The 24,638-nt window shown below is 44.7% G+C and overlaps 1 protein-coding gene and 1 pseudogene across 1 annotated transcript in view; one reads left to right on the top strand and one right to left on the bottom strand.

Moving 5' to 3' along the window:
• LOC101593562 (tetratricopeptide repeat protein 41-like) overlaps positions 1-24,638 on the bottom strand; it is an 80,006-nt gene that overhangs the window by 47,771 nt on the left and 7,597 nt on the right. The window contains exons 2-6 of the mRNA XM_045152258.1: positions 23,602-24,585; positions 20,906-21,086; positions 14,041-14,255; positions 8,915-9,075; positions 3,178-3,619 (exon numbers count right to left, since the gene is read on the bottom strand). Of these exons, the coding sequence (XP_045008193.1) occupies positions 3,178-3,619; positions 8,915-9,075; positions 14,041-14,255; positions 20,906-21,086; positions 23,602-24,391 (1,789 nt within the window). The 5' untranslated portion in view covers positions 24,392-24,585. The remainder of the gene's footprint in view (positions 1-3,177; positions 3,620-8,914; positions 9,076-14,040; positions 14,256-20,905; positions 21,087-23,601; positions 24,586-24,638) is intronic.
• LOC123461880 lies at positions 4,038-4,131 on the top strand (annotated as a pseudogene).

Genomic DNA, 24,638 nt, shown 5'->3' on the forward strand with positions numbered 1-24,638 from the left:
GTTCAATCCCTAGCACCCACATTAAAAAAAAAAAAATCCAGGTGTGGCGACACAATCTGTAATTCCAGCAGTAAGGTGGTAGAGACAGGTAGGCCCCTGGGGCTCACGGGCAAGCCAGTCAATGATGAGCTACAGGCCAGGACGAGACCCTGCCTCAAAGTGGTGCACAGTGCATGAGGAGGATGCCTGAGGCTGCTCTCCAGCCTCCACATGCCTACACACAGATGCATGCAGAGAGAGAGGGAGAGAGAGAAAAAGAACAGGGAGGGGAGGGGAGGGAAAGGGAGGAGAGAGGAGGGGAGGGGAGGGAGGGGAAGGGAAGGGAGGGGAGGGGAGGGGAGGGAGAAAGAAAGACATGGGGAGGGGAGGGGAAGGGAAGGGAGGGGAAGGGAGGAGAGGGGAGGGGAGGGGAAGGGAGGGGAGGAGAGGGGAGGGGAGGGGAAGGGAGGGGAGGGGAGGGGAGGAGAGGAGAGAATGTGAACCCAGTCTGCCTCCAAAGCAGGTGCTGTGTTATCCATGAATATATGGTTTACACTGTCATAACTGACACACCCAGAACTCCAGGTACAAATGGGCATGCTTGCTGGTTATCACACTGAGCATGTCTGCCAAACAGTCTTTACTAAGGTTAATTTGCATTTAAATGTATGAAGAGTTTTCTGTAAAATTGTTTCCCTGCCACATATCCATCAACACAATTTACTTAGGGCAGCTCTTCACACACCCATTGTGTGTGTGTGTACATGTGTGTGGCATGTGGGGGGTGCTCGTGTGTGTATAGATGCATGTGCATGTGTCTGCATGTGCACATAGAGGCCAGAAGTCAACATTAGGTGTCACCTCTATTGCTCTTTGCCTTATTGATATATAGGCAAGGCCTTTCACTTAAACCTGGAGCTTGCAAGTTCAGCTAGTCTGGTTTGCCAGCTTGCCTAGGGGAGCCCTCTGCCCTCTGCCCCTGCCTCATGAGTGTTGGCAGCATTTATGTGGGTGCTGGTGGTCTAACATAATGTCTTTATGCTTGTATGGCAAGTGCTTTACCAATTGACCTCTGGAATCAATTTTCCTTGCAGAAATGCAAACTCAATAGCAGAAAATGGGGTGAGACAATATATCATAGTACTAATCAGAATATCTTACATTTCAAGTATCGTCTGCTTCTTTTGCCTCACCCTCACAATCCACACACACACACAAAAAAAGGCAATCATGCTGCGCCTATGGTAAGAAGGGAGGTGGAGACACAAGAAATTCCCAGAAGCTCAGAGAGCAGCTAGACTGGCAAAAGCAGCAGCGAACAAGAGACCCTGCCTCAAACAAGGTAGAAGGCAAAGACCCACACCTGAAGGTGTCCTCATACCTCCACACGGAGGCTGCGCACACAAACACCCGCACTCATGCACATGAACATGCACACACATGCACACACACACACACACACGCACACACAGCAGAAGAGGAAGAGTGGAGGAGGGGTAGCAGGAAAGGAAGAGGAGGGGAAGGAAAAACAGAAAGAAGAAGAGGAAAAAGAGGCTGGAGAGATGGCTTAGCGGTTAAGCGCTTGCCTATGAAGCCTAAGGACCCCGGTTCGAGGCTCGGTTCCCCAGGTCCCACGTTAGCCAGATGCACAAGGGGGCGCACGCATCTGGAGTTTGTTTGCAGTAGCTGGAAGCCCTGGCGCGCCCATTCCCTCTCTCTCCCTCTATCTGTCTTTCTCCCTATGTCTGTCGCTCTCAAATAAATAAATAAAAAATAAAAAAAAAAAAAAAGAGGAAGAAACTGCTGCTAGTGGTCACTTTGCAATGATTCCTGTAACCCAGCATGTCCAAAAGGCGAAGCAGCTCATCCTCGGCCAGCCCACAGTGCGACGTGCACAGCAAGCAGAGGACATCGGCCACCCATCCATCCAGTCGGATGTGGGGCTGCATCAGCAGGGGGCGGCAGAGACAGACCAACCAAGAACAGGTGGAACAGATGGGCACCTCCATGTCCCAGAAGCCACAAAAGAGGGGACTTCACAGACTCTGGTCCATCTGGGGCCACGGCTACCACAGCAGAAGACTGCAGGGACAGATGGCCACCAAGGACACCCAGCACCAAGGCCCTCAGGTCTAAGTTCCCTCAAGAGGAACGCGGGAAGAATCTGAACCTCACCAGACCGACGAGTCCTGAATGGGCTGAAAACATGGAACTGATAGAATTGACTTGAAAGGATTACGTATCATGAGGACTAGAGAGAGGGTTATATTGAGTTATAGAAATAATAAAGGTTGCCAGTTGCGGTGGCACACACAGGTAGGATATTACTACAGAGGCAGAGACAGGAGGATCAGAAATAATACAGGTGCCTTTCTCAGACCGCTAAAATGTGATTGTGTGATTGGAATTTGAATCTAATAGAGTTTATAATCAACACACATCTCTCTAGACAGAATTATCAAATTTATTCATAAGAGATGCCAAGCCAGGTGTGGTGGTGCATGCCTTTAATCACAGCACTGGGGAGGCAAAGGTAGGAGGATCACCATGAATTTGAGGCCACCCTGAGAGTACAGAGTGAATTCCAGGTCAGCCTGGGCTAAAGTGAGACTGTATGTCAAAAAAGAGAAAGAGAGGAGAGAGATTCCCAGTTAGATATTAATTTAAGATAATCTGATTTTGGGAGCTGGGGAGATAGCTCAATGGTTAAGGTGCTTGCTTGCAAAGCCTAAGGACCCAGGTTCTATTCCCTAGTATCCATGTAAAGCTAAATACACAAAGCAGCACATGCCTCTGGAGTTCACTTGAAGTGAACCACTCTGACACTCTTTCTCTGTATCTCTCTGCTTACAAATAAATAAATATGAAAAATATAATCTGATTTTTATATATGGAAAATTTTGGATAAACTTATACTATTACTTATATTAAGAATTATTTATTGTTTATCTGGAGTCTAATGTGTGCTCCATGCAAAAACTGAGATATGTTTCCACTAAAATTTCATTTGTACAAAGTTCTTTGAAATCTAAAAAAAAAAAATTTCATTTGTTATTGACCTAAAATTCAAATTTAACTAGAAGTCTTAAATTTCCTTCTCACATGTCTTCCCTAGACCTTGTCCCTGGGGCAAGAGCCCACCAGAGACCTTTCTTCCTGTGACTCCCACCAATCTATCAACGCTATCCCAAGGCCTACCGTCTCCTGAAGCCGCAAAGTCGAAGTTTGCCCCTTTTTGTTTCAAATTCCAACTGTAGTCTTCAACCCAGCGTTTCAGAGTCAGCTCCCAGAGCTCCTGGATGGAGGCCGCCTCCAAGTATTTCCTCATGCACTGGAACTCATTACGGTAGATTCTGCATTCCTTCAGCTCACTGGCAAGGATGGTGAGTTTTAAAGCATTCAGGCTGGGCTTCTTCTTCAAAATGGGCTGGCTTTGTGAGAAGAGGTCCAGGGCATGAGCAGAGAGATGCCGTCTGAAGATGCTGAGCTTGGTGTCTTCGTCGCCCGTGCATGCGAGCTCCACGGTCTTCACGTCCGGACGGGCACACAGCAACTTGCAGGACACACTGGAGGAGATGGTGGTCAGGACGAACTTGCAGTGAGGGGGCAGGGGGTGCGGCAGCCAGGAAAAATCCTTCGCCTGGTAGATCCAGAGACATTTGAAAACTTCAGAGACTGTTAAATTGCTTTACGCTTAGTCTTCAAACTTAAGAGTAGATGGAATAGGTGGTGCAATAGACGGATAGAGCAAGGCTGGGGCCGTGGTTATTAAGAATAATCTAGGGTGCTTGCTTCAGAAGCACAGGTAATAAAATTGGAACAAGGGCTGGAGAGATGGCTTAGCAGTTAAGCGCTTGCCTGTGAAGCCTAAGGACCCCGGTTCGAGGCTCGGTTCCCCAGGTCCCACGTTAGCCAGATGCACAAGGGGGCGCACGCGTCTGGAGTTTGTTTGCAGAGGCTGGAAGCCCTGGCGCGCCCACTCTCTCTCTCTCCCTCTATCTGTCTTTCTTTCTCTCTGTGTCTGTCGCTCTCAAATAAATAAATAAATAAATAAATAAATAAAAATACTTAAAAAAAAATTGGAACAATACGGAGAAGATTAGGATGACCCCTGCACAAGAACGACACACAAATTCATGAAGCATTCCTTTTAAAAAGAAAAAAGAAAAGAATAATCTGGGTATGAAACAAGTTGGTGGTAAGTAATGCCACTTTGGGAATTGGGGACATGGCTCAGTGGGTAAAGTGGTTGCTGTGCAGACCTGATAACCTGAGTTCAGATCCCAGCACCCATGTAAAAGCTAGATGGGGTGGCATGTGTTTATAATCCTAGAACTGGAGAGACAAAGACGAAAGGATTCCTGGGAGCTTGCTGGCTGGCGAGTCTAGCTGAATCGGTAAGCTCTGGGTTAAGTGAGACACTCTATCTCAAAAAATAAGGCAAGCATGGTTGCACACACCTTTACTTCCAGCACTAAGGAGGCAGAGGTAGAAGGATCATAGTGAGTTCAAGGCCACTCTGAGACTACAGAGTGTATTCCAGGTCAGCCTGGGCTAGAATGAGACCCTACTTCAAAAAAATCAAAAATATAAAGCCAGGCATGGTGGCACACACCTTTAATCCCAGCACTTGGGAGGCAAAGGTAGGAGGATTGCCATTAGTTCAAGGCCACCCTGAGACTGCATAGTGAATTCCAGGTCAGCTGGGCTAGAGCAAGACTCTACCTCAAAAAAACCAAAAAAATAAAATCACAAACTACTGAAGAATGGCCTGCAGTAAAAATCAGAGGAAACTTTCCTAAGAGAAGGCAAATTGGAACATTTAGTAGAATAAGAAGACATTATGAGATGCTAAGGAATGGTTACTTTGTATAGCAAAACTATCATGAGTGATAGGCTGGGGAGATGGCTCAGACAGTAAAGTGCTTGCCACATACTCATGAAGACTCAAGCTGAGATCCCCAACACCACATAAAAATGGAGCATGGAGATACATGTCTGTAATCCCAGCACTGAGGAGGCAGAGTTAGGGGATGGGCTTGTTGGCTAATTAGTCTAGCCAAATACAGGAGCTGCAGGTCCAGTAAGAGACTCTAATTCAAAAAGTAAAGTGGAGGGCTGGTGAGATGGCTCAGCAGTAAACTCACTTGCCTGCAAAGCCTAAGGACCTGGGTTCGATTCCCTAGTACCCATGTAAAGCCAGATGCACAAAGTGGCACATGCATATGGAGTTCCTTTGCGGTGGCTAGAGGCCCTGGTGTGCCCATTCTATCTCTCTTCTCTCCCGCCCTTCCTCTCCCCGCTCTCTCTGCTTGCAAATAGATAAATAAATATCTTAAAAGATTTTTTTAAAAAGTAGAGAGCAAATGAAGAAAACATTTAATGTCAATCTCTGGCCACCAACACACACACACAAACACAAACTATCATGAGTTAAATAAACATCTAATAAGATCTTTTCTAGATTCCTCAGTTCCTCTAATAATCTTTGCCAGCCCACTGCGTATTACATACTATCATCCTTTGAGCCAGGGACTGTATATATGTCAATGTGATATAGCTTTGCAAGTGCCTGTCATTCCCTGGATTACACAACACAGCATGTGACTTCATTCACACAAACATGTAGGTGACATGCTGCATCATGAGACCTGGTTGATATGCAGCACATTCACCACTGAAGGGTTAATGAAGTTCTGAAATTGCCCCGACAAACTGGCCCTAAAACAGCCACTTGGGGATGAAGGTCAAATTCCTTGGTAATAACAGTTTCCCAGACCTTAGGCCCAAAAAAGTAACAAGCACCCATTCCATGTAAAGCCACTGTCCTGTACAATAGCATATTCAAATCCCAGAGACAGTGCAGTTTAATCTTCAATGTGGTAACTCGTGTTCCTCTCGCCCCTCGTTGTGAATAAATGCCTGCTCCGGCTGTAAATGGCTATAACTATACCGCTGCAGCCTCCAGCCGGGAAGAGGTTTGCAGTCACTTCACTGCTTGACCCCAAGAAAGCCGCCTACAGACGCTGAGGTCTGGTTTCCTTTCTCATTCACGTCATCCCAGTGAGTTCTGATCCCGACTCAGATCCGACAACCACCAGATTGTATCACCTCATGACAGAGAAGCCACCTCAGTGTGAATGGTACGCTGTCATGTCTGCATAGTGACAAAATGGTCTACTGATGCACTTCTCAGCACGTGCCCCATCATCAAGCAATGCGTGACATATAAAGTATGCAGATGTCCACAGGAAAACACACACACACTAGCAAGATGGTTACCGGTGGTGACAGTAAGAACATATTTGCTTGTCTATTTTCTTTTTTGTTCATCGTAGTTTCTTTTTCTTTCCTTTTGCACATTTTCACACGTGTTGGGGGAGGGAGCATCACAGGGGTCACTGCAAACAAGTGAATGCCAGATGCTCGCTCGCACGATGTTTCTGCCTGGCTTTATGTAGGTAGCTGGCAAACTGAGCCCAAGCCAATAGGCTTTGCAAGCAAGTTCCTTCAACCTCTGATCCATCTTCCCAACCCTTTTCCTTTTGCTCTTTCTTTTTCCTTTTCTTTTTTTAAAAAAAGGTGGCGCACGCCTTTAATCCTAGCACTCAGGAGGCAGAGGTAGGAGGATCACAATGAGTTGGAGGCCACCCTGAGACTACATAGTGAATTCCAGGTCAGCCTGGGCCAGAGTGAGACCCTACCTCAAAAAAACAAAAAAAATAAATAAATAAAATTATTTTATTTTATTTTATTTATTTGACAGAGAAAGAGGGAGAGAGAGAGAGAATGAGTATGCCAGAGTCTCCAGCCATTGCAAATGAACTCCAGATGTGTGCGCCCCCTTGTGTATCTGACTAGCATGGGTCCTGGGGAATCAAACCTGGGTCCATTGGCTTTGTGGGCAAGTGCCTTAACCACTAAGCAATCCCCCCGGCCCCCAACCCCTTTTTCATCATATTTTCAATTAAAACAACTTACATTATCAAAGAGATACTTTTTTTTGGTTTTTCAAGGTAGGGTCTCACTCTGGTCCACGCTGACCTGGAATTAATTATGTAGTCTCAGGGTGGCCTCGAACTCACAGTGATCCTCCTACCTCTACCTAACGAGTGCTGGGATTAAAGGTGTGCACCACCGTGCCCAGCTAAAGACATACTTTTTACAAAATTTATTTGAGAGAGAAAGAATGGGCATCCCACGACCTCTAGCCACTGCAAACAAACCCCAGATGCTTGTACCACCTTGTGTATATGGCTTTATGTAGGTATTGGGGAAATGAACCTGGGTCCTTTGGCTTTACAGGCAAACACCTTAACCACTGAGCCATCTCTCTAGCCCCCAAGAACATACTTTTAAAAAATATTTTTAAGCCGGGCGTGGTGGCGCACGCCTTTAATGCCAGCACTTGGGAGGCAGAGGTAGGAGGATCGCCTTGAGTTCAAGGCCAACCTGAGACTACAGAGTGAATTCCAGGTCAGCCTGAGCTACAGTGAGACCCTACCTCGAAAAACAAAGCAAAAAAAAAATTTTATTTATTATTTGCAAGCAGGGAGAGAAAGAAAGATAACAAGACAATGGGCATATCAAGGTTCTCTTTCCACTATAAACAAACTCCAGATGCATATGCCACTTTATGCACTTGGTTTTATGCGGGGCCTGAGTAATCAAACCTAGGCCTACAGGCTTTGCAAGCAAGTGCCTCTAACCACTGAGAAATCTCTCCAGACCCAAGGACATGTGTTGTTTTTTTAAGTTTTAAACGGCTTCCCAAAGTACTGGCTGTTGATAGGAAGTAGTGCAGAATCCATTGTATATATACATTGATTTGCAAGCAGAGAGAGATATAAGCAGAGAGAATGGGCATTCCAGGACCTCCAGCCACTACAAACAGGCTGCAGAAATATGCACCACTTTGTGCGTCTGGCTTAACATAGGGACTGGGGAATCAAACTTGAGTAGTTAGGCTCTAGGCAACTGCCTTAACTGATGATCCATCTCTCCAGCCCACAATATTAATTTAAGCAGGAGAAAAATTAGTTATGCCAACCAGTGATTAGGACTTGAGATATGCAAAATCAGTGTAACTGATGTAGATGAAAATCTAAAAACCAAGCAAAGGTCCAACAGGTGATAGTCAAAGTACAAAACAGGAGGGCGGCTAGGTGTGGTGGTGCACGCCTTTAATCCCAGCACTTGGAAGGCAGAGGTAGGAGGATCACAGTGAATTCGAGACTACCCTGAGACTACAAAGTGAATTCTAGGTCAGCCTGGGCTAGAATGAGACCCTACCTCGAAAAAAAATTAAAAATTAAATTAAATTTAAAATATTTAAAAGGGGGTTGGAGTGATGGCTTAGTGGTTAAGATGCTTGTCTACAAAGCCAAAGGACCTAGGTTCAATTCCCCAGGACCCACATAAGCCAGATGCACAAGGTGGAACATGCATCTGGAGTTCATTTGCAGTGCCTAAAAGCCCTGGCATGCCTGTTCTCTCTCTCTCTCTCTCCCTCCCTCAAATAAATAAATAAATAAATATATTTTTTTAATGTTTAAAAATAAAGTACAAAACAGGGCAACCTAGGTAGCAGTAAAGGTCACAGTTTCTGGATCCAGAAAGACCACATCTGAATTCTCAGTCCACCACTTGGGTATTGTTGGACTTGAGATAACCCCTCAGTCCCCACTGTGTGCAGGGTTTATGATCACAGCCTCTTCCCATGTAGTTATATGCAGTAAATATGTTAATATGTTGAATGGTCCTAAACTGGTACCCAATCCACTATAAGTGCTATAGTAGTATTTGTCCAATAAAATATAAAGCAGGCCCTAAAAGCAATGATGAGTATCCCCAGGGACACAATACAGTGGAAGGGTGCCATATATCCTAATGGGGTCTTCTTATAAAAATAGGTGTCATTTCAAAAAGGTGTTACCTTCTGACCTGAAATCCCATAAATGCCAATCAATTCTTCAATCCCATCTAGCACAAGTATGCATGGCTTTAAGCTGATGGAGGCCATGAACATCTCCACGAGAAGTGAAAAGACCAAGACACTTGCATCTTCGTTAAGAAAATCCATTTCCATCTCGGGACCTGAAATACAGAGATTTCAAAGTAGGTACAAGTGTTTCCATCATCGCTAAAATGTGCTCGTGGGCTGGAGAAGGCAGAGACGTTGGAAAAAAATGAGTGCAACAGCAGTCCAGCTGACACATGTGTGCATGTCTGATTAGCTTCCTAAAACATTCAACCCCCCACGGGGTAATGATACTACTAGAGGCCTCCTCTTTTTCAGAACCTTTGTGTGATCCAAACACTACTCTCATTTTCCACAGTCATGTAATAAGAAGTTGAACAAGAAAGAGAAGTCATGTGAAATTTTTGCAGCTCCTTAACGCCAGGTGCCTGTTCTGGGGACAGAACCACCAGCCTGGGCTCTTCCAGTAATGCACATAGGCAGACGGGTCTGCCCAGGGCTTAGTCTTTTGCTCCTGGCTAAGTGGGTGTCCCCTTCCTCCCTCACAGCTCCATGTGTGTCCCTTCTGAAGCGGAGTGCTGGGGACCTCCCCGAAATAGAGGACAGTCTTCAGTCAGGGTATATGAGTAGCTGTGCTCCCCGGCTAGTACCTCCAAACAAGCTCTCAAGAAATTGGGGCCCACAGAACTCAAGATTGCCCAGCTCATTAGGAGCAGGTCAAGTCCAGATCCACTCTTCCTGGGCCTTCCACTGTTAAAAGGGGAGGGGTGGTGTGGTGGTTTGAGTCAGGTTCCCCCATAAACTTAGGTGTTCTGAATGCTAGGTTCCCCAGCTGATGGCAATTGGAGATTAACGCCTCCTGGAGGTAGTGTATTGTTGGGGGCAGGCTTACGGGTGTTATAGCCAGTTTTCCCTTGCCAGTGTTTGGCACACTCTCCTGTTGCTATTGTCCACCTTATGTTGGCCAGGGGGTGATGTCCACCCTCTGCTCATGCCATCATTTCCCACTGTCACCGTGGAGCTTCCCCTCAAACCTGTAAGCCAAAATAAATATCTTTTTTTGCCGCAAGCTGCTCTTGGTCAGGTGATTTTTACCAGCAAGGTGAACCTGACGGCAACAGGTGCTCTTTCAAGGAGTGGAGGTAGAGCTGCTGCTTTGAAAGACAGCAGCTGGTTTTATTAGGAGCTTTCTGAATCCCAAACCACACTCATTAAAATCACAATCTGCTTTGGGAAGAAAATCACAATTGGGTGTGTTCAACTGAGTTACATCACCATTGGCCTCACCCCAGTGAGCACCTTGGGGACCTGCCAGAATAGGGTTACTCAGTCCCTTACAGAGTCAGTCACACCTGCTTCTGCGGACTCTGACTTAACCTGCTTTACATGCCCAGGAGATGTGACCCAAGAACTCAGCCATACACACACTTCTCTGCTCATGCAGACTCTGCCACATGCACAGCAAGAGACTCAAACACCCCACAGAGTTACATATTCATCCAAAGTCACCTTGAGACACCCACAGATTCACTCAAGATCTAGAAGCTCACAGGTACATGGGGAGAGATGAACTCCCATATCGGGCAAAGTCTGATGCATGGAACATGTGCCAAGTACTGATAACCGCTGTTTGTCATGCTCACTGTACACCGTGCACTGCGTTAAAGCTTCGCTTCCACGCTTTATCCTAGCTAATCCTCACACGTACCTGCAGGGCAATTTTTTAAAGCCACATTTTACAAACAGGAAAACTAAACTGGATGTGTGGTGGTAAGCCTGTGTTCCCAGCCAGCACTTGAGAGGTGGAAGCAAGAGGACCAGGAATTCAGGGTCATCCTCTGCTACAGAGCAAGTAGGAGGCCAGGCTGGAACCCTGTCTCAAGAGAAATAAATAAGGAAACGGAGGCACAGAAGGCTAAAATAACTTGCCCAAGGTCACATGGCTAATAAGTAGTGGCACAGCTATGAATGCAGGTACCCAGGTGCCCCCGCTGCTCCCAGGACACACTGGGGCACAAATCAGATCCCACGTGATCGCTGGTACACACTGCATCTTAAATGTCACCTCCAAAGCACAGCTCCCAGCCTCCCCCAACCTGCTTCCCTCCCCTGCACCGCCTGTGCCACCCATCTTGGTGACCGGCTCTTACCTTCCAGGTAATTTCCAAACGGAAAGCCAGAACAGGGAGCTTTCCTTAATTTCCCCCTTTCTTCAGCCCCCGTCCAATTCCTGAGGAAACTCCCAATCCACCCACTGCCCCTCTCCACTGACATTGTCCCAAAAGCCCACGCTGGACGTTGCCTCTGGGTTGGGCCACTGCAATAGCCTCTGCCAGGGTCCCGCCTGCACACTGGACTTCTACACCCATCTCCCCGGCGTCAGGCTGGCTTTGTGTCAGTCAAGTCATGTCACCTCCCCTGCTTATTAAACCCATCCAATGGGGGCGGGGGAGATGGCTCCGTGGCTAAAAGCGCAAGCTTGATAACCGGAGTTTGGATCTTCACAATGCCCCTAAAAGCACGTGTCTCTATAACTTCAGCACACCTAGAAGGGAGGCGGAGCCAGGAGAAGCTCCGAGGACAGCTGGCCTGGCATTGGCAGCAGCAAACAAGAGAGAGCTGTCTTAGACAAGGTGAAGTCCTCTGACCTCCTTTGTGCGCCCTGACACACGCTCTCCCCTGGCCTCTCATTTTATTTACTAGAACACACTTAATACTGTGGCCCCGGAGCCCCAGTAAGAAGCAGCCTTGCCTTCACCTCTGCTTGATGTGGTAAGCTGTGCCATCCGGCATTGTCTGGCCACACTGGCCCCCTCTGGCCCTGTCCAACTCATTCTATTGTCTCCAGCATTACCTTAGCTTTCCCTTCCCTGGAATGTTTGATATTCTGATATCCATGTGACTAACCCTTTTTGCCAGTGAGATGTCCCCAGAGAGTATAGCAGAGAAGATGGCTACCTGTCCTACAGAGGATGACACCTGCACCTTCCACAGGGTGAGGCTGGCCTTCAGACCCGCTCAGTTCCTCACATGGCCACTGTTAGAACAAGAAGGTCTCCATTTTTGGACTCTGACTGCCATGTAATTGTAATTCTGTTTCCAAGAATGACCCAAACCACCCTTCCCAATGATCACCTTCCTGGAATGAGCCAGATCACCCATCCCAATTATACTTTCCTGGAACGGCCCAAGCCACCTGTCCAATTATTATAGTCCTGAAGTGGCCCACACCCTGAGATGAGGTGGACTGCCCTGCAACAAAAGAACACCAATGACCCCACCACAAGTATTCCCTAGTCTGGAACATGGTGGCGCACACCTTTAACCCTAGTACTCTTGAGGCAGAGGTAGGAGGATCGCTGTGAGTTCGAGGCCAATCTGAGACTACATAGTGAATTCCGGGTCAGCCTGAGTTAGAGTGAAAGCCTACCTCGAAAACCAAAACAGAAAAAGTATTTCCTAGCCTGTAAGGGAAGGGGCTTCGGACCTTGCCTGGTCGGTGCCCTTCTCTGGCTTTCCCTGAATAAAGCCTGTCTCCACGGTCAAGTGGAGTCTTGTCTCTTGGTTCCTCCCTAGGCTTTTTTTCCTAACAGCCACCTTCTTGTCAAGAGGATGTGAGCAGAGGGCCAGACCAAAGCTCTGAAGGAACATGTGTGTCTTTTCCACTCTTTCTCCTCTTGCTCAAAGCAGAAGACTCGAGTAAATGGAGGAGGGGGGAGTGACCATCTCAAGATGGAAAGAATCTGTTTCTCCGGTAGAAAAGCTGCTCATCACCCTGCTAGCAAGTATATACTATATAGTTACATGAACAAGAAGTCAGCTTCCAGCTGGCCTGGTGGCTCATGCCCATGACCCCAAAACTTGGGAGACAGAGCAAGGAAGATGGGAAGGGAAGGGAAAAAGAAACCAGCTTCCTTTGCAGAAGCTGCTGAGCAGTTGGAACAGTAACTAGAGATGCCCTAATACAAGGACTTGTCGTCTTATTGCAGCCTGATTATTATCTGATATGCTAGTTACTGATTTGATCTCTGCCTTTCCCACGTACAATACACCATCAGCCAGGTGTGGGGCTCACACCTATAATCCCAGCACTGGGGAAGCTGAGGCAGGAAGACTGCTATGAGTTACAGGCCCGCTGGCAAAACATAGTAAGTTCTAGATCAGTCTGGGCTAGAATGAGACCCTGTCTTTAAAAAGGGAGGGGGGCTGGAGAGATGGCTTAGCAGTTAAGGCGCTTGCCTGCAAAGACCAAGAACCCAGGTTTGATTCCCTAGGTCCCACATAAGCCAGATGTACAAGGCAGCACATGCATCTGGAGTTTGTTTGCAGTGGCTGGAGGCCCTGGTGTACCTATTCTTCCTCCCTCTCCTACCTGTCTCTCGCTCTCTCTCTCTCTCTCTCTCTCTCTCTCTCTCTGCCTCTTTTTATCTCAAATAAATAAATAAAAATAAAATATGTTTTAAAAGGGCTGGGGAAATGATTTAGCAGTTAAGGTGCTTGCCTGTAAAGCCTTAAGGACTCCTGTTTGACTCTCCAGATCTTCCTACCTCTGCCTCCCAAGTGCTGGGATTAAAGGCATGGACCACCAGGCCTGGCAACTAAGAATGATTTTGTTTTGGCAAATGACTTGATGTGTTTAATGTATTCGTATTCCTGTTTATATAAAGATAAGAGCTCAGGGTCTGGGGAGATGCCTCAGCAGTTATAAAGGGCGCTTACTTGTAATGTCTCCCACCTGGGTTTGACTCCCCAGCACACATGTAAAGCCAGATGCATGTAATGACACATGAAACTGGAGTTGGTTTGCAGCCCTAGTGTTTCTCTCTCTCTCTCTCTCTCTCTTACATGAATGCATGCACACACACACACAATAGATTTTAAAAACAGCTGGTGTGGTGGCGCATACCTTTAATACCAACACTCCGGAGGCAAAGGTGGGAGGATCGCGGTGAGTTTGAGAGCACATAGTGAATTCCAGGTTAGCCTGGGCTACAGTGAGACTCTACCAAATCCAGCGTGGACAAAGAGTACGAAGATGACTCCAGCACTCTCTGAAAGCACGTGGCGCCCGGCTTCCTCACCGTGGGCGTTGTGCTGCAGCTCCACGACGAAGTAATGCAACACGCTTGTGATGTCGCTGCTCTCGCAGGTGCTTCCCACGAAGTAAGGGATCACCAACGTGCTCGGGTATTTGTTTTTGAAATAATCCACCCAGCTAGCAATCAGGGTAGACTTCCCACAGCCACGTTCTCCAGACAAGAGCAAAATAGACTTGTTAGTTGGAAGAGAATTTATTCTAAAAAATAAACAAATAACATATAGTCAAAATTATTTACCAAGGGCAAAGCATAATGGTGCCTGCCATTAGACCCAGCACTCAGGAAGCTGAGGTAGGTGGACTGCCATGAGTTCAAGGCCAGACTGGGCTATAGAGTGAGTTTCAGGTCAGCCTGGGCTAGAGTGAGACCAACCAAACAATATTTACCAAGGGAGGGAGGGGGAGAAATTCTCCTGGATACGTTTTGCCTCTAAGAGACATGAAGCTCTGGTCTCAACTGGCTTCAAAGAAGTCATTTGTCCTCTGGATTCCAGCTTTGTCCAAGGTAAAATTTGGGAAGTAGAAAGACAATAGCTTTGGAAGGTCCCTCCAGCTACACAGCCCCTAGGACCGTCCAGTATGAATCCAGGGTACAGTGAAGGGTGCAAGGCTTTGGGAGATAAATGCTCCCATCTCAGTCCATTGTATTTTTTAATATTTTATTCATTTATTTATTTCAGGGGGTAGATATATACAGAAAGAATGGGCGTGCCAGGGCTTTCACCCACTGCAAATGAACTCCAGATGTATGTGCTATCTTATGCAACTGGCTTACATGGGTACTGGGGAATCAAAGCTGGGTCCTTAGGCTTCACAGGCAAGCACCTTAACTGCTAAACCATCTCTCCAGCCCTGCTTTATTTTTTTTAATGATAACCTTCTAGATATGCAGAGAAGTTTTTAGCCTGTGGCTATCATAGCATAAAAACTCTAGATTTGTAACTTATTTTATGTATTATTATTATTATTATTTTGGTGGTGTTAATGATTGAACCAGGGCTTTCCACATGCTAGGCAAGCATCCTGCCACTGTTCTACTTCCCATTAGTTTGTGACTTTTTTTTTTTTTTTTTTTTTTGAGGCAGGGTTTCACTCTAGTCCAGGTTGACCTGGAATTCATTCGGTATTCTCAGGGTGGCCTCAAACTCACAATGATCCTCCTACCTCTGCCTTCCGAATGCTGGGATTAAAGGTGTGCACAGCTCTTTTTTTATTCCATTTATTTATTTGAGAGATAAAGAGAAAGAGCACAAGAGCATACCAGGGCCTCCTGCTGCTACAAACAAACCTGAATTCAGATTCAGCAAAGCAAGAAGATCAGACTGAAAGCCCAATAAAAAAGAACTCCTAAAGTCAAGCCATTAAGTAGTAGTGATTTCGTAAGAATAATAATCTCCATTGACATGAATAAGGAGTCAATACTCGTGTTCAAATTTTAATGACAGCAATTTTGAAAGGTAGCATTTAATTTGGGGTCCTATTGGTACCTCTGCCATGAACAAGAATGAGCTTGTCAATGAACCCCCCAAGTCCTTACAAAGACCCATCCAGTAATGCCCAGCCTTGGCCCCATTGCTTCTCCCCACACCTGGGACTTCCTGGCAGCTGCCTGGCCTCCTTGCTATTTCTGTAGCCTCCGGGCCTCTGTGTTTGCAGTTGCCTCTGTCTAGAATGTTCTTCCGGTCCATCTCTGCATAACTGGCTGACTCACTTGGCTCTTATAAGTTATCCAAACAGCGCCTTGTCACTTGGGGCTTCCTTCACTCTGCCAGCTGGCCTCTTGCATCACAATGTGTCATTTTACACATTTGCTGTGTTTAGTGTCCACGACACAAATTCCACAGAGACAGGGATTTTGTCTCTTGTTGACTGTAGTATCCCATATATCCAAAACAGTTCTTGGCACTGAACAGGTAATAAAAAACGATCACTGGCTGGGTGTGATGATGCGCGCGCCTTTAATCCCAGCACTCAGGAGGCAGAGGTAGGAGGATTGCCATGAGTTCGAGGCCAGCCTGAGACTACATAGTGAATTCCAAGTCAGCCTGGACTAGAGTGAGACCCTACCTCAAAAAAAACAATTTTTTAAAAATTAAAAAAAGAATCACTGAATAAAGCTGGGTGGCATACGCCTTTAATCCAGCACTTGGGAGGCTAAGGTAAAAGGATAGCTGTGAGTTTGAGGCCAGCCTGAAACTACATAGTAAATTCCAAGTCAGTAAGGCCCTACCTCAAAATAAACAAAAAAAAATCACTAAATATAAATGAAAATATGGGCCACCTGTTGTGGCATACACCTTTAATCCCAGCACTCAAGAGGCAAAAGTAGGAGAATTATTGTGACTTTGGAGACACCCTGAGACTACAAAGTGAATTCCAGATCAGCCTGGGCTAGACACTACCTCAAAAAACCAAGTAAAAAAATCAAACTGGGAGATTGCTCAACGGTGAAAGGCACTTGTTTGCAAAGCCTAACCACCTGGGTTCTATACCCCAGTATCTATGTAAAGCCAGATGTACAAAGTGGGACATACAACTGGAGTCCATTTGTGATGGCAAAAGACCCTGGTGTACCCATTCTCATTTTCTCTCTCTGCTTGCAAATAAAGAAAACATTTTTTTAGCCAGGCGTGGTGGCGCATGCCTTTAATCCCAGCACTCGGGAGGCAGAGGTAGGAGGACTGTCATTAGTTCAAGGCCACCCTGAGATGACAGAGTTAATTCCAGGTCAGCCTGGAGCAGAGTGAGACCCTACCTCGAAAAACCAAAAAAAAAAAAAAAAAAAAAAAAGAAAACATTTTTTTAAGAACCTATCTAGTGTAAGCCCAAGTAGCTATAGCCACCTGATATTCGATAAAAATGCCCAAAATCCTCATTGGAGAAAAGACAGCCTCTTCAGCAAATGGTGTTGGGAAAACTGGATATATATCTGCAGAAAGATGAAAATAGATTCTTCTCTCTCGCCATGCACAAGAATTAAGTCCAAATGGATTAAAGACCTTAACATCAGACCTGAAACTCTGAAACTGCTAGAGAAAAAAGTAGGGGAAACCCTTCAACATATTGGTCTTGGCAAAGACTTTCTGAATACAACCCCAATTGCTCAGGCAATAAAACCACAGATTAACCACTGGGACCTAATGAAATTACAAAGATTTTGCACCGCAAAGGACACAGTGAAAAAAGCAAAGAGGCAACCTACAGAATGGGAAAAAAATCTTTGCCAGCTATATATCTGATAGAGGATTAATATCTAGGATATACAAAGAACTCAAAAAGTTAAATAATAAGGAATCAAACAAGCCAATCAAAAAATGGGCTATGGAGCTAAATAGAGAGTTCTCAAAGGAAGAAATACGAATGGCATATAAGCATCTAAAAAAATGTTCTATGTCACTAGCCATCAGGGAAATGCAGATTAAAACTACATTGAGATTCCATCTCACTCCTGTCAGATTGACCACCATCATGAAAACAAATGATCATAAATGCTGGCGGGGATGTGGAAAAAGAGGAACCCTTCTACACTGCTGGTGGGAATGCAATCTGGTCCAGCCATTGTGGAAATCAGTGTGGAGGTTCCTAAAACAGCTAAAGATTGATCTACCATATGACCCAGCTATAGCACTCCTAGGCATATATCCAAAGGACTCATCTTATTTCATTAGAAATACGTGCTCAACCATGTTTATTGCTGCTCAATTTATAATAGCTGGGAAATGGAACCAGCCTAGATGTCCCTCAACTGATGAGTGGATAATGAAGATGTGGCACATTTATACAATGGAGTTCTACTCAGTGGTAAAGAAAACTGAAATTATGAAATTTGCATAATTGGATGGACCTGGAAAGGATTATACTAAGTCAGGTAACCCAGGCCCAGAAAGCCAAGCACTACATGTTCTCTCTCATATGTGGATCCTAGCTACAGATGATTGGGCTTCTGCATGAGAATGAAAATACTTAGTAGCAGAGGCCAGTAAGTTATAAAGGAGACATAAAGGGAAGAGAAAGGAAGGGAGGAGGGTATTGAATAGGTTGATATTGTATATATGTAAGTACAATGATTGTGATGGGGAAGTAATATGATGGAGAATGGAATTTCAAAGGGGAAAGTGTGGGGGGGAGGGAGGGAATTACCATGGGATTTTTTTTATAATCATGGAAAATGCTAATAAAATTTTTTTTTAAATCTAAAAAAAGAAAAAGAAAAAGGCCCCTGAGAAGGATCATAACAGTATATTTACAAGATCATACTCTGGCTGAATATGGTGACGCACATGCTTGATCCCATCACTCAGGAGGCTGAGGTAGAAGGATTGTTTGGAGTTTAGGCAGACTGAGACTACATAGTGAATTCCAGGTCAGCCTGGGCTACAGCAAGACCCTGTCTCAAAATAAATAAATAAATCTCCCCCACACCCCCCCTAAAAAGAACCTATCTAGAGGCTGGAGAGATGGATTAGCAGTTAAGGCCCTTGCCTACGGACCCAGGTTTGATTCTCTAGTGCCCGTGTAAGCCAGATGCACATGGGGCACATGTGTCTAGAGTTTGTGTGCAGTGGCTGGAGGCCCTGACCTACCTATTCTCTCCCTCCCCCTTTCTCTCTCTCAAATAAATAAAAATCTTTGAAAGTATCTATCTAGGAGCTGGAAAGACAGCTCAGCAGTTAAAGGTACATTTTTTGTTTGTTTGTATTTTTGAGGTAGGGTCTCAGTCTAGACCAAGGTGACCTGGAACTCACTCGGGAGTTCCAGGCTGGCCTTGAACTCACAGCAATCCTCCTACCTCTGCCTCCTGAGTGCTGGGATTACAGACATGCAGCACCATGTCCAGCTTATAAAGTTTTTTATATTTATTTATTTATTTCCAAGGAGAGAGAGAGGGAGGGAATAAGAATGGGCACACCTGGGCTTACACCACTTTATCCATCTGGCTTTATGTGGGTACTGGGGAATCAAACCTTAACTACTGAGCCATCTCTCCAGCCCCTTGTTTATAATTGTTTGAGCAGTTTATTAATATAATACATTTTGTTGCAATTGAACAATTCAAATTTGGGCTGCAGAGATGGCTTAGTGGTTAAAGCGTTTGCCTGCAAAGCCTGGACCCATGTTCATTCTCTGTCCAGATCCCACATAAGCCAGGTTCACAAAGGTGATGGAAGTGCAAGGAAGGTCACACATGTTTACTAGGTGACAAGAGTGTCTGGAGTTCAACTGAAGTGGCTGGGGCCCTGGCACACCAATTCTCTCTCTTGTTCTCTCTCTTAAAAAAAAAAAGAAAGAAAATATATATACACACACACAGTAAGAAATAATCCACAGAGCAAAACAAATTGCTAATGTAAAGTGTACAATGCAGCGGATGTCATTATATTCACAAGGTTGTACAAACATCACTGGTATTTAATTTTATTTTTTATTTATGAGAGAGAGAAAAAAATGGCTGGACCAGGGCCTCTAGCCACTGCAAATGAACCCCAGAAGCATGTACTACCATATGCATCTGGCTTATGTGGGTTATGGGGAATTGAACCTGGGTCCTTAAGTTTTGCAGGCAAGTGCCTTAACTGCTATGCCATCTTTCCAGCCCCAAGCCCAACATTTTTATATATGTAATCTATATATTTTGCATGTAGTCTTAAAAATATTGACTGAGTATCACACTATAGTAACCAAATAAACTGTCTCCATGACAGCCCTACACTCCCAGCTACATGGCTTCATTGCAAACCACAAAACTCTTAGAGAATAAATGAGATCCATGGTGAGAACTGGAGGATGAAAATGAAGAAATAAAACTCATAGTCTTCCACTCTCTAGGAATGAGCCTTTGTGGGACACCATAGACAACTCCAGCTCTCTTACTGTGGTCCCAGCTTCTCAATGCACTTATTGTACAGGACACTGGATAAACTGACCAGAGTTCATATATTGTACATGATGACTTGATTCTTTACTCACTAACACAAATAATGATAGGTCCATGTAATTTCAGTAAGTGCTGAGAGAATATTTGAATATTAATATAACTGAGCCTATGAGATACATGTGGAAAGCATTTTTTTTTTTTTTTTTTTGAGGTAGGGTCTCAATCTAGCCCAGACTGACCTGGAATTCACTCTGTCATCTCAGGGTGGCCTCAAACTCACAGCAATCCTCCTACCTCTACCTCCCGAGTGCTGGGATTAAAAGTATGTGCTAACACCAGCTTGGAAACACTGGTGTTTTGTTTTTTGGTTTTTTTTTTTTTTGAGCAAGCCCAACAGACTGCCTTTTTTTTTTTTAAGGAGAAAATTGGTGCACCAGAGCCTCCAACCACTGCAATCAAACTCCAGTGCGTGCGCCCCCTTGTGCATTTGTGCCACCTTGCATACTTGCAGCACTGTGTGTCTGGCTTATGTGGAACCTGGAGAGTCAAACATGGGCCTTTAGGCTTCGCAGGCAAGCACCTTAATCACTAAGCCATCTCTCCAGTCCTGGAAGCCCTTTTTAAATGATGTAATACTATAGAAGTGCAGGGTTCATATTCTCTAATTTCTTCTCCTTAAAATCATTCCACCATGTCTTAGGAATTACTTAGACCAATTTTAATATATAGGAGGGGATAAAAAGGGAAAGTCTCCTACTCTCTAGGAGTTTATAATATTGAGGATACTGGAAGAAAGCATGCAAAATACCAGATAAGCTTCAAAAAAGCTGAAATTCTAAGGGAAGGGTGGCTCTCATGGGGTCTTTCTTGTAGGAAGGAATGAACAGAATGGGAAAGAGAGAGACCCTCCACATCTGGGGGCTCATATTCATCAGAATGAGGGTGCTTTGCTTGGGATTTCTGGATAACTTACCTGAGAATGTTATCTAAACTGGAACCTCCTGTTGCTTTGTTGGAATTGAGTTCCACATCCTTCAAGACAAATCTTTCCAATATTTCAAAGGTCCTGCTTGACTCCTTAGAAATAACGAACACTTGCTTGCACTTCTCAGTAAAGTCTTCATGATACAAACGTTCAAAGCTGTGCTTGTAGTCTTTATCATCAAAAAGATAAATATTATGATCTGAGATTTGGAGTAGCATAATTTCAATTTTACATGGTAATGATAAATGTCCAGGAAAGAATCTGCCCGTCTGTGTCTACATCTCCTTCTTTCTGTGATACCGCCATATTTCACAGACCCATGTATACAATAGTGAAAGAAAACCTTAAGCAAACCAATTAACCTTCCTCATACTTTTGTACATGGGATCCTACTTGTTTGTATGACCTCAGGGCCACAAGAGAAAAAAAAATGACTTGCCATATATATTCTGTTATCTTTTCAAATACATAGCTAGTTCAATCTTGAGACAGAAGTCTCTCCATTATAGAAGTTATTGAAGTCACCTCCAACCAAAGAATTATGACTGATAACAATATTCTTTTCCAGAGTCTGGAATGGTTTGGCTTATGCTAATAGGCACAGTTTTGCGTGGCCAGCACATTCCCACCACTCTCAATGGATATGAATGATCTTATGTAGGTCAACATCACTGGGTTCACCATCCACCTGTCTGCTACCTATCACATTACAAGGTCTGTTGCCTGCTTGGTTCCAGAAAACATCTGAGAATATACCACCTGCCTTCACCTTACATACCTATGTTAATTAGGCCCTTTTACCAGTAACATTTGTGAGTCTTTTACAAAAAGGACCAGGGATGGAGAAATGGCTTAGCAGTTAAGGCATTTGCCTGCAAAGCCAAAGCACCCAGGTTTGATTCCCTAGAACTCACATAAGCCAGATACACAAGGTAGGTAGCACATGAGTCTGGAGTTCATTTGCACTAGCTAGAGGCCCTGGTATACCATCCTCTCTCTATCTGCCTCTTTCCCTCTCTCTCTCTCTTTCTCAAATAAATAAATAAAAATAAAATATATTAAAAGGAAGAAAGAAGATGGATGAAGAGATGGCTTATCAGTTAAGGTGCTTGTCTGCAAAGCCAAAGGACCCAGGTGTGATTTCCCCAGTACCCACGTAAGCCAGCTGCACAAGGTGGCACATGTGTCTGGAGTTCATCTGCAGCAGCTGGAGGCCCTGGTATACCCATTCTCTCTATCTGCCTCTCTTTCTCTCTCTCTCAAATAAATAAATAGAAATAAAAAAATATTTTTAAAAAAAAGGAAGAAAAAGGAGGACCAAAGCCAGGCCATATATACGCATACAGACAAGCATTCTATTTTTCTATTTTAGGAGCATTACAGGTTCCTCTTGATGCTTGTCTAGGTGAAAAATCTCTCCGATTCTTTGACATTATTTTTTTATTTTATTTATTTATTTATTTATTTATTTTTGGTTTTTGAGGTAGGATTTCACTCTAGCCCAGGCTGAACTGAACTCACTATGTAGTCTCAGGGTGGTGAGATCCTCCTCAATGAGATCCTCCTACCTCAGCCTCCCAAATGCTGTGATTAAAGGTGTGCACCACCACACCTAGTTTTGACATTACTTTTTTAATCCAGTATATGGCCATAAGGCACTATTTCTTTTCCTTTTGTTTTTTTGAGTTAGGGTCTCACTCTAGCACAGGCTGACCTAGAATTCACTATGCAGTCTCAGGGTGGCCTCAAACTCATGGCAATCCTCCTACCTCTGCCTCCTGAGTGCTGGGATTAAAGGCGTATGCCACCACGCCACCCAACTTGAAGGTCATCATTTTGTTTAAAGGCAAGATGATGTTGAGTAGTGTATGTCACTTTAATTGCATGCAAATCTCTTGGTCAACTCAAATGAAAATGAAAATCTTAATTCAATGACTCTGGAATGGAGCCCCCAATTCTACTGTCTTACAAATTCAGAAGCCTGTTAGTACATGGATTCCACTGAGCAATGAAGGTGAAGGGCAGACATAGATTTGAGAACCAGAGGTATCTGGGTTCAAGTCCTGGCTTGGTCTCCTTTAACAGTTATGTGACATTGATAAATCACTTAACCACTACCCATCAGCTTTTCTCTGCTCATATTTGCAAAATCAGAATATTATATTTTGAGTGCTAGCTGAAAAGATGAAGTGTGAAACTACATAGACACCACCAGACAATCAAAGCTACTTCCCTGAGCTCAGGGTTTCTCAAATGTGGACTTGTGGAGGTACATCCTATGCACACTGTACCCCTGACTTCCACCCACTAGCAGTCAGTGCTTTACCTTATGGCAAGCAAAATTATCTGCAGACAAAGCCACATGTCTCCTACAGAGGAGGGGACAACATCAGGCCCAGTTGAGAACCTCCGCACAGAGGTCCTATCTAGAGAACTATCAGGTAGTCTGTGTATTCTCTGAGCTCTCTACCTTTCTACACAACCCTCCATAACCCATCAGAAGCTCTTCTTATCAGCTCCAAAAGTCTTCAAAGTGAAAAAAGGCAAGTTATAGGAATAGGGTAATAATTCTAAATGTTTTGGGAGTATTTTCAACCATTTTACAGTTCCCTTCCTGGGAAGACATACCAAACGTTCACCTGACTTGATGTGATAAGACTTAGCTCTCTCTACAATTTACTTACCTATGTTATCCATCATCACAGTGGCTGGGTAAAGCTTTTCAATCACAGCCAACCAGTCCTTGAACACCAGCTCACCCAACTCATGGAGGTCTTTGTAGAATCTGACGGGAAGCCCTTTACTAATGATCTTGGCCTTGAGTTTTCCAATCTTCAGTTTTCCCTCTTCATTCACCAGAGAACCCGAGGGCGGCTTCACCTTCTCTACCTCACTCAAAGTCTTTAGCAGTGAGGACCCTGTCCGGAAGTAAAAATACTGAAATTGAGATTCCTTCCGAAAAGCTGCTTGCATGATCTCAAACTCCGTCACACTGCAGTTGGGCGTCTCCAGCACCCATGGATAACCATTTTTGGCAGCAACATACAGATTCTGTTCTTCCTTGGATAAACTTGCCAGGTCAGTTGCTGTGGAGAACAAAGAAGGTGAGTGGTCAGGGAGGAAGTCTCCGTATGTCTGCCCTAGTAGGCAGATGAAAAAGGGGAAACAGCTATCCACACTGTCTAGACAGAGCTTCAGGTGCTGGGAGTTGAGACAGGAATACTGTCGGGACAGGCTGGCTGGGAAAGAGTTCTGGGTCTTCACTGCTGCCCATCTCAGGTCCACAGCTTTGAAGCACGTGCCCCTGGCAATGCAGGAGTCATTGAGCCGAGGGAAGATGGTGGTAGCCAAAAAGTCTCTCTCTTCTTCAAAATCATCCAACGTTGAACAGATGTAAGGCTGAATGGGCTTTTGTGGTTTCAAGAGGAATAGGGTGTTGTTTCGAACCACATTCTCCTTTGCCTTCTGGCTCATTTCACTTTGCTCTGTGATGGCATCACACTGAAAAGAGAACCATTTCCATCCTGGCACTGTCCAACCTCTGTTGCTTTTAAGTCTTATTCCTAATTGTGTTTGTTGTAAACAGACAGAATCTTTCCTCCAAATTGCTTCCTTGCATTGTTAGAGGGTGAGAGATGTCTCTGTAACAATCTAGTTTTAAGTTAGGACTGAAAAAGGCAAAACAAATTCATTTTAGAACTAAGGGCAGGATAGTTGCTGT

The sequence above is a fragment of the Jaculus jaculus genome, chromosome 6, assembly GCF_020740685.1.
Source record: "Jaculus jaculus isolate mJacJac1 chromosome 6, mJacJac1.mat.Y.cur, whole genome shotgun sequence".
NCBI lineage: Eukaryota > Metazoa > Chordata > Mammalia > Rodentia > Dipodidae > Jaculus > Jaculus jaculus.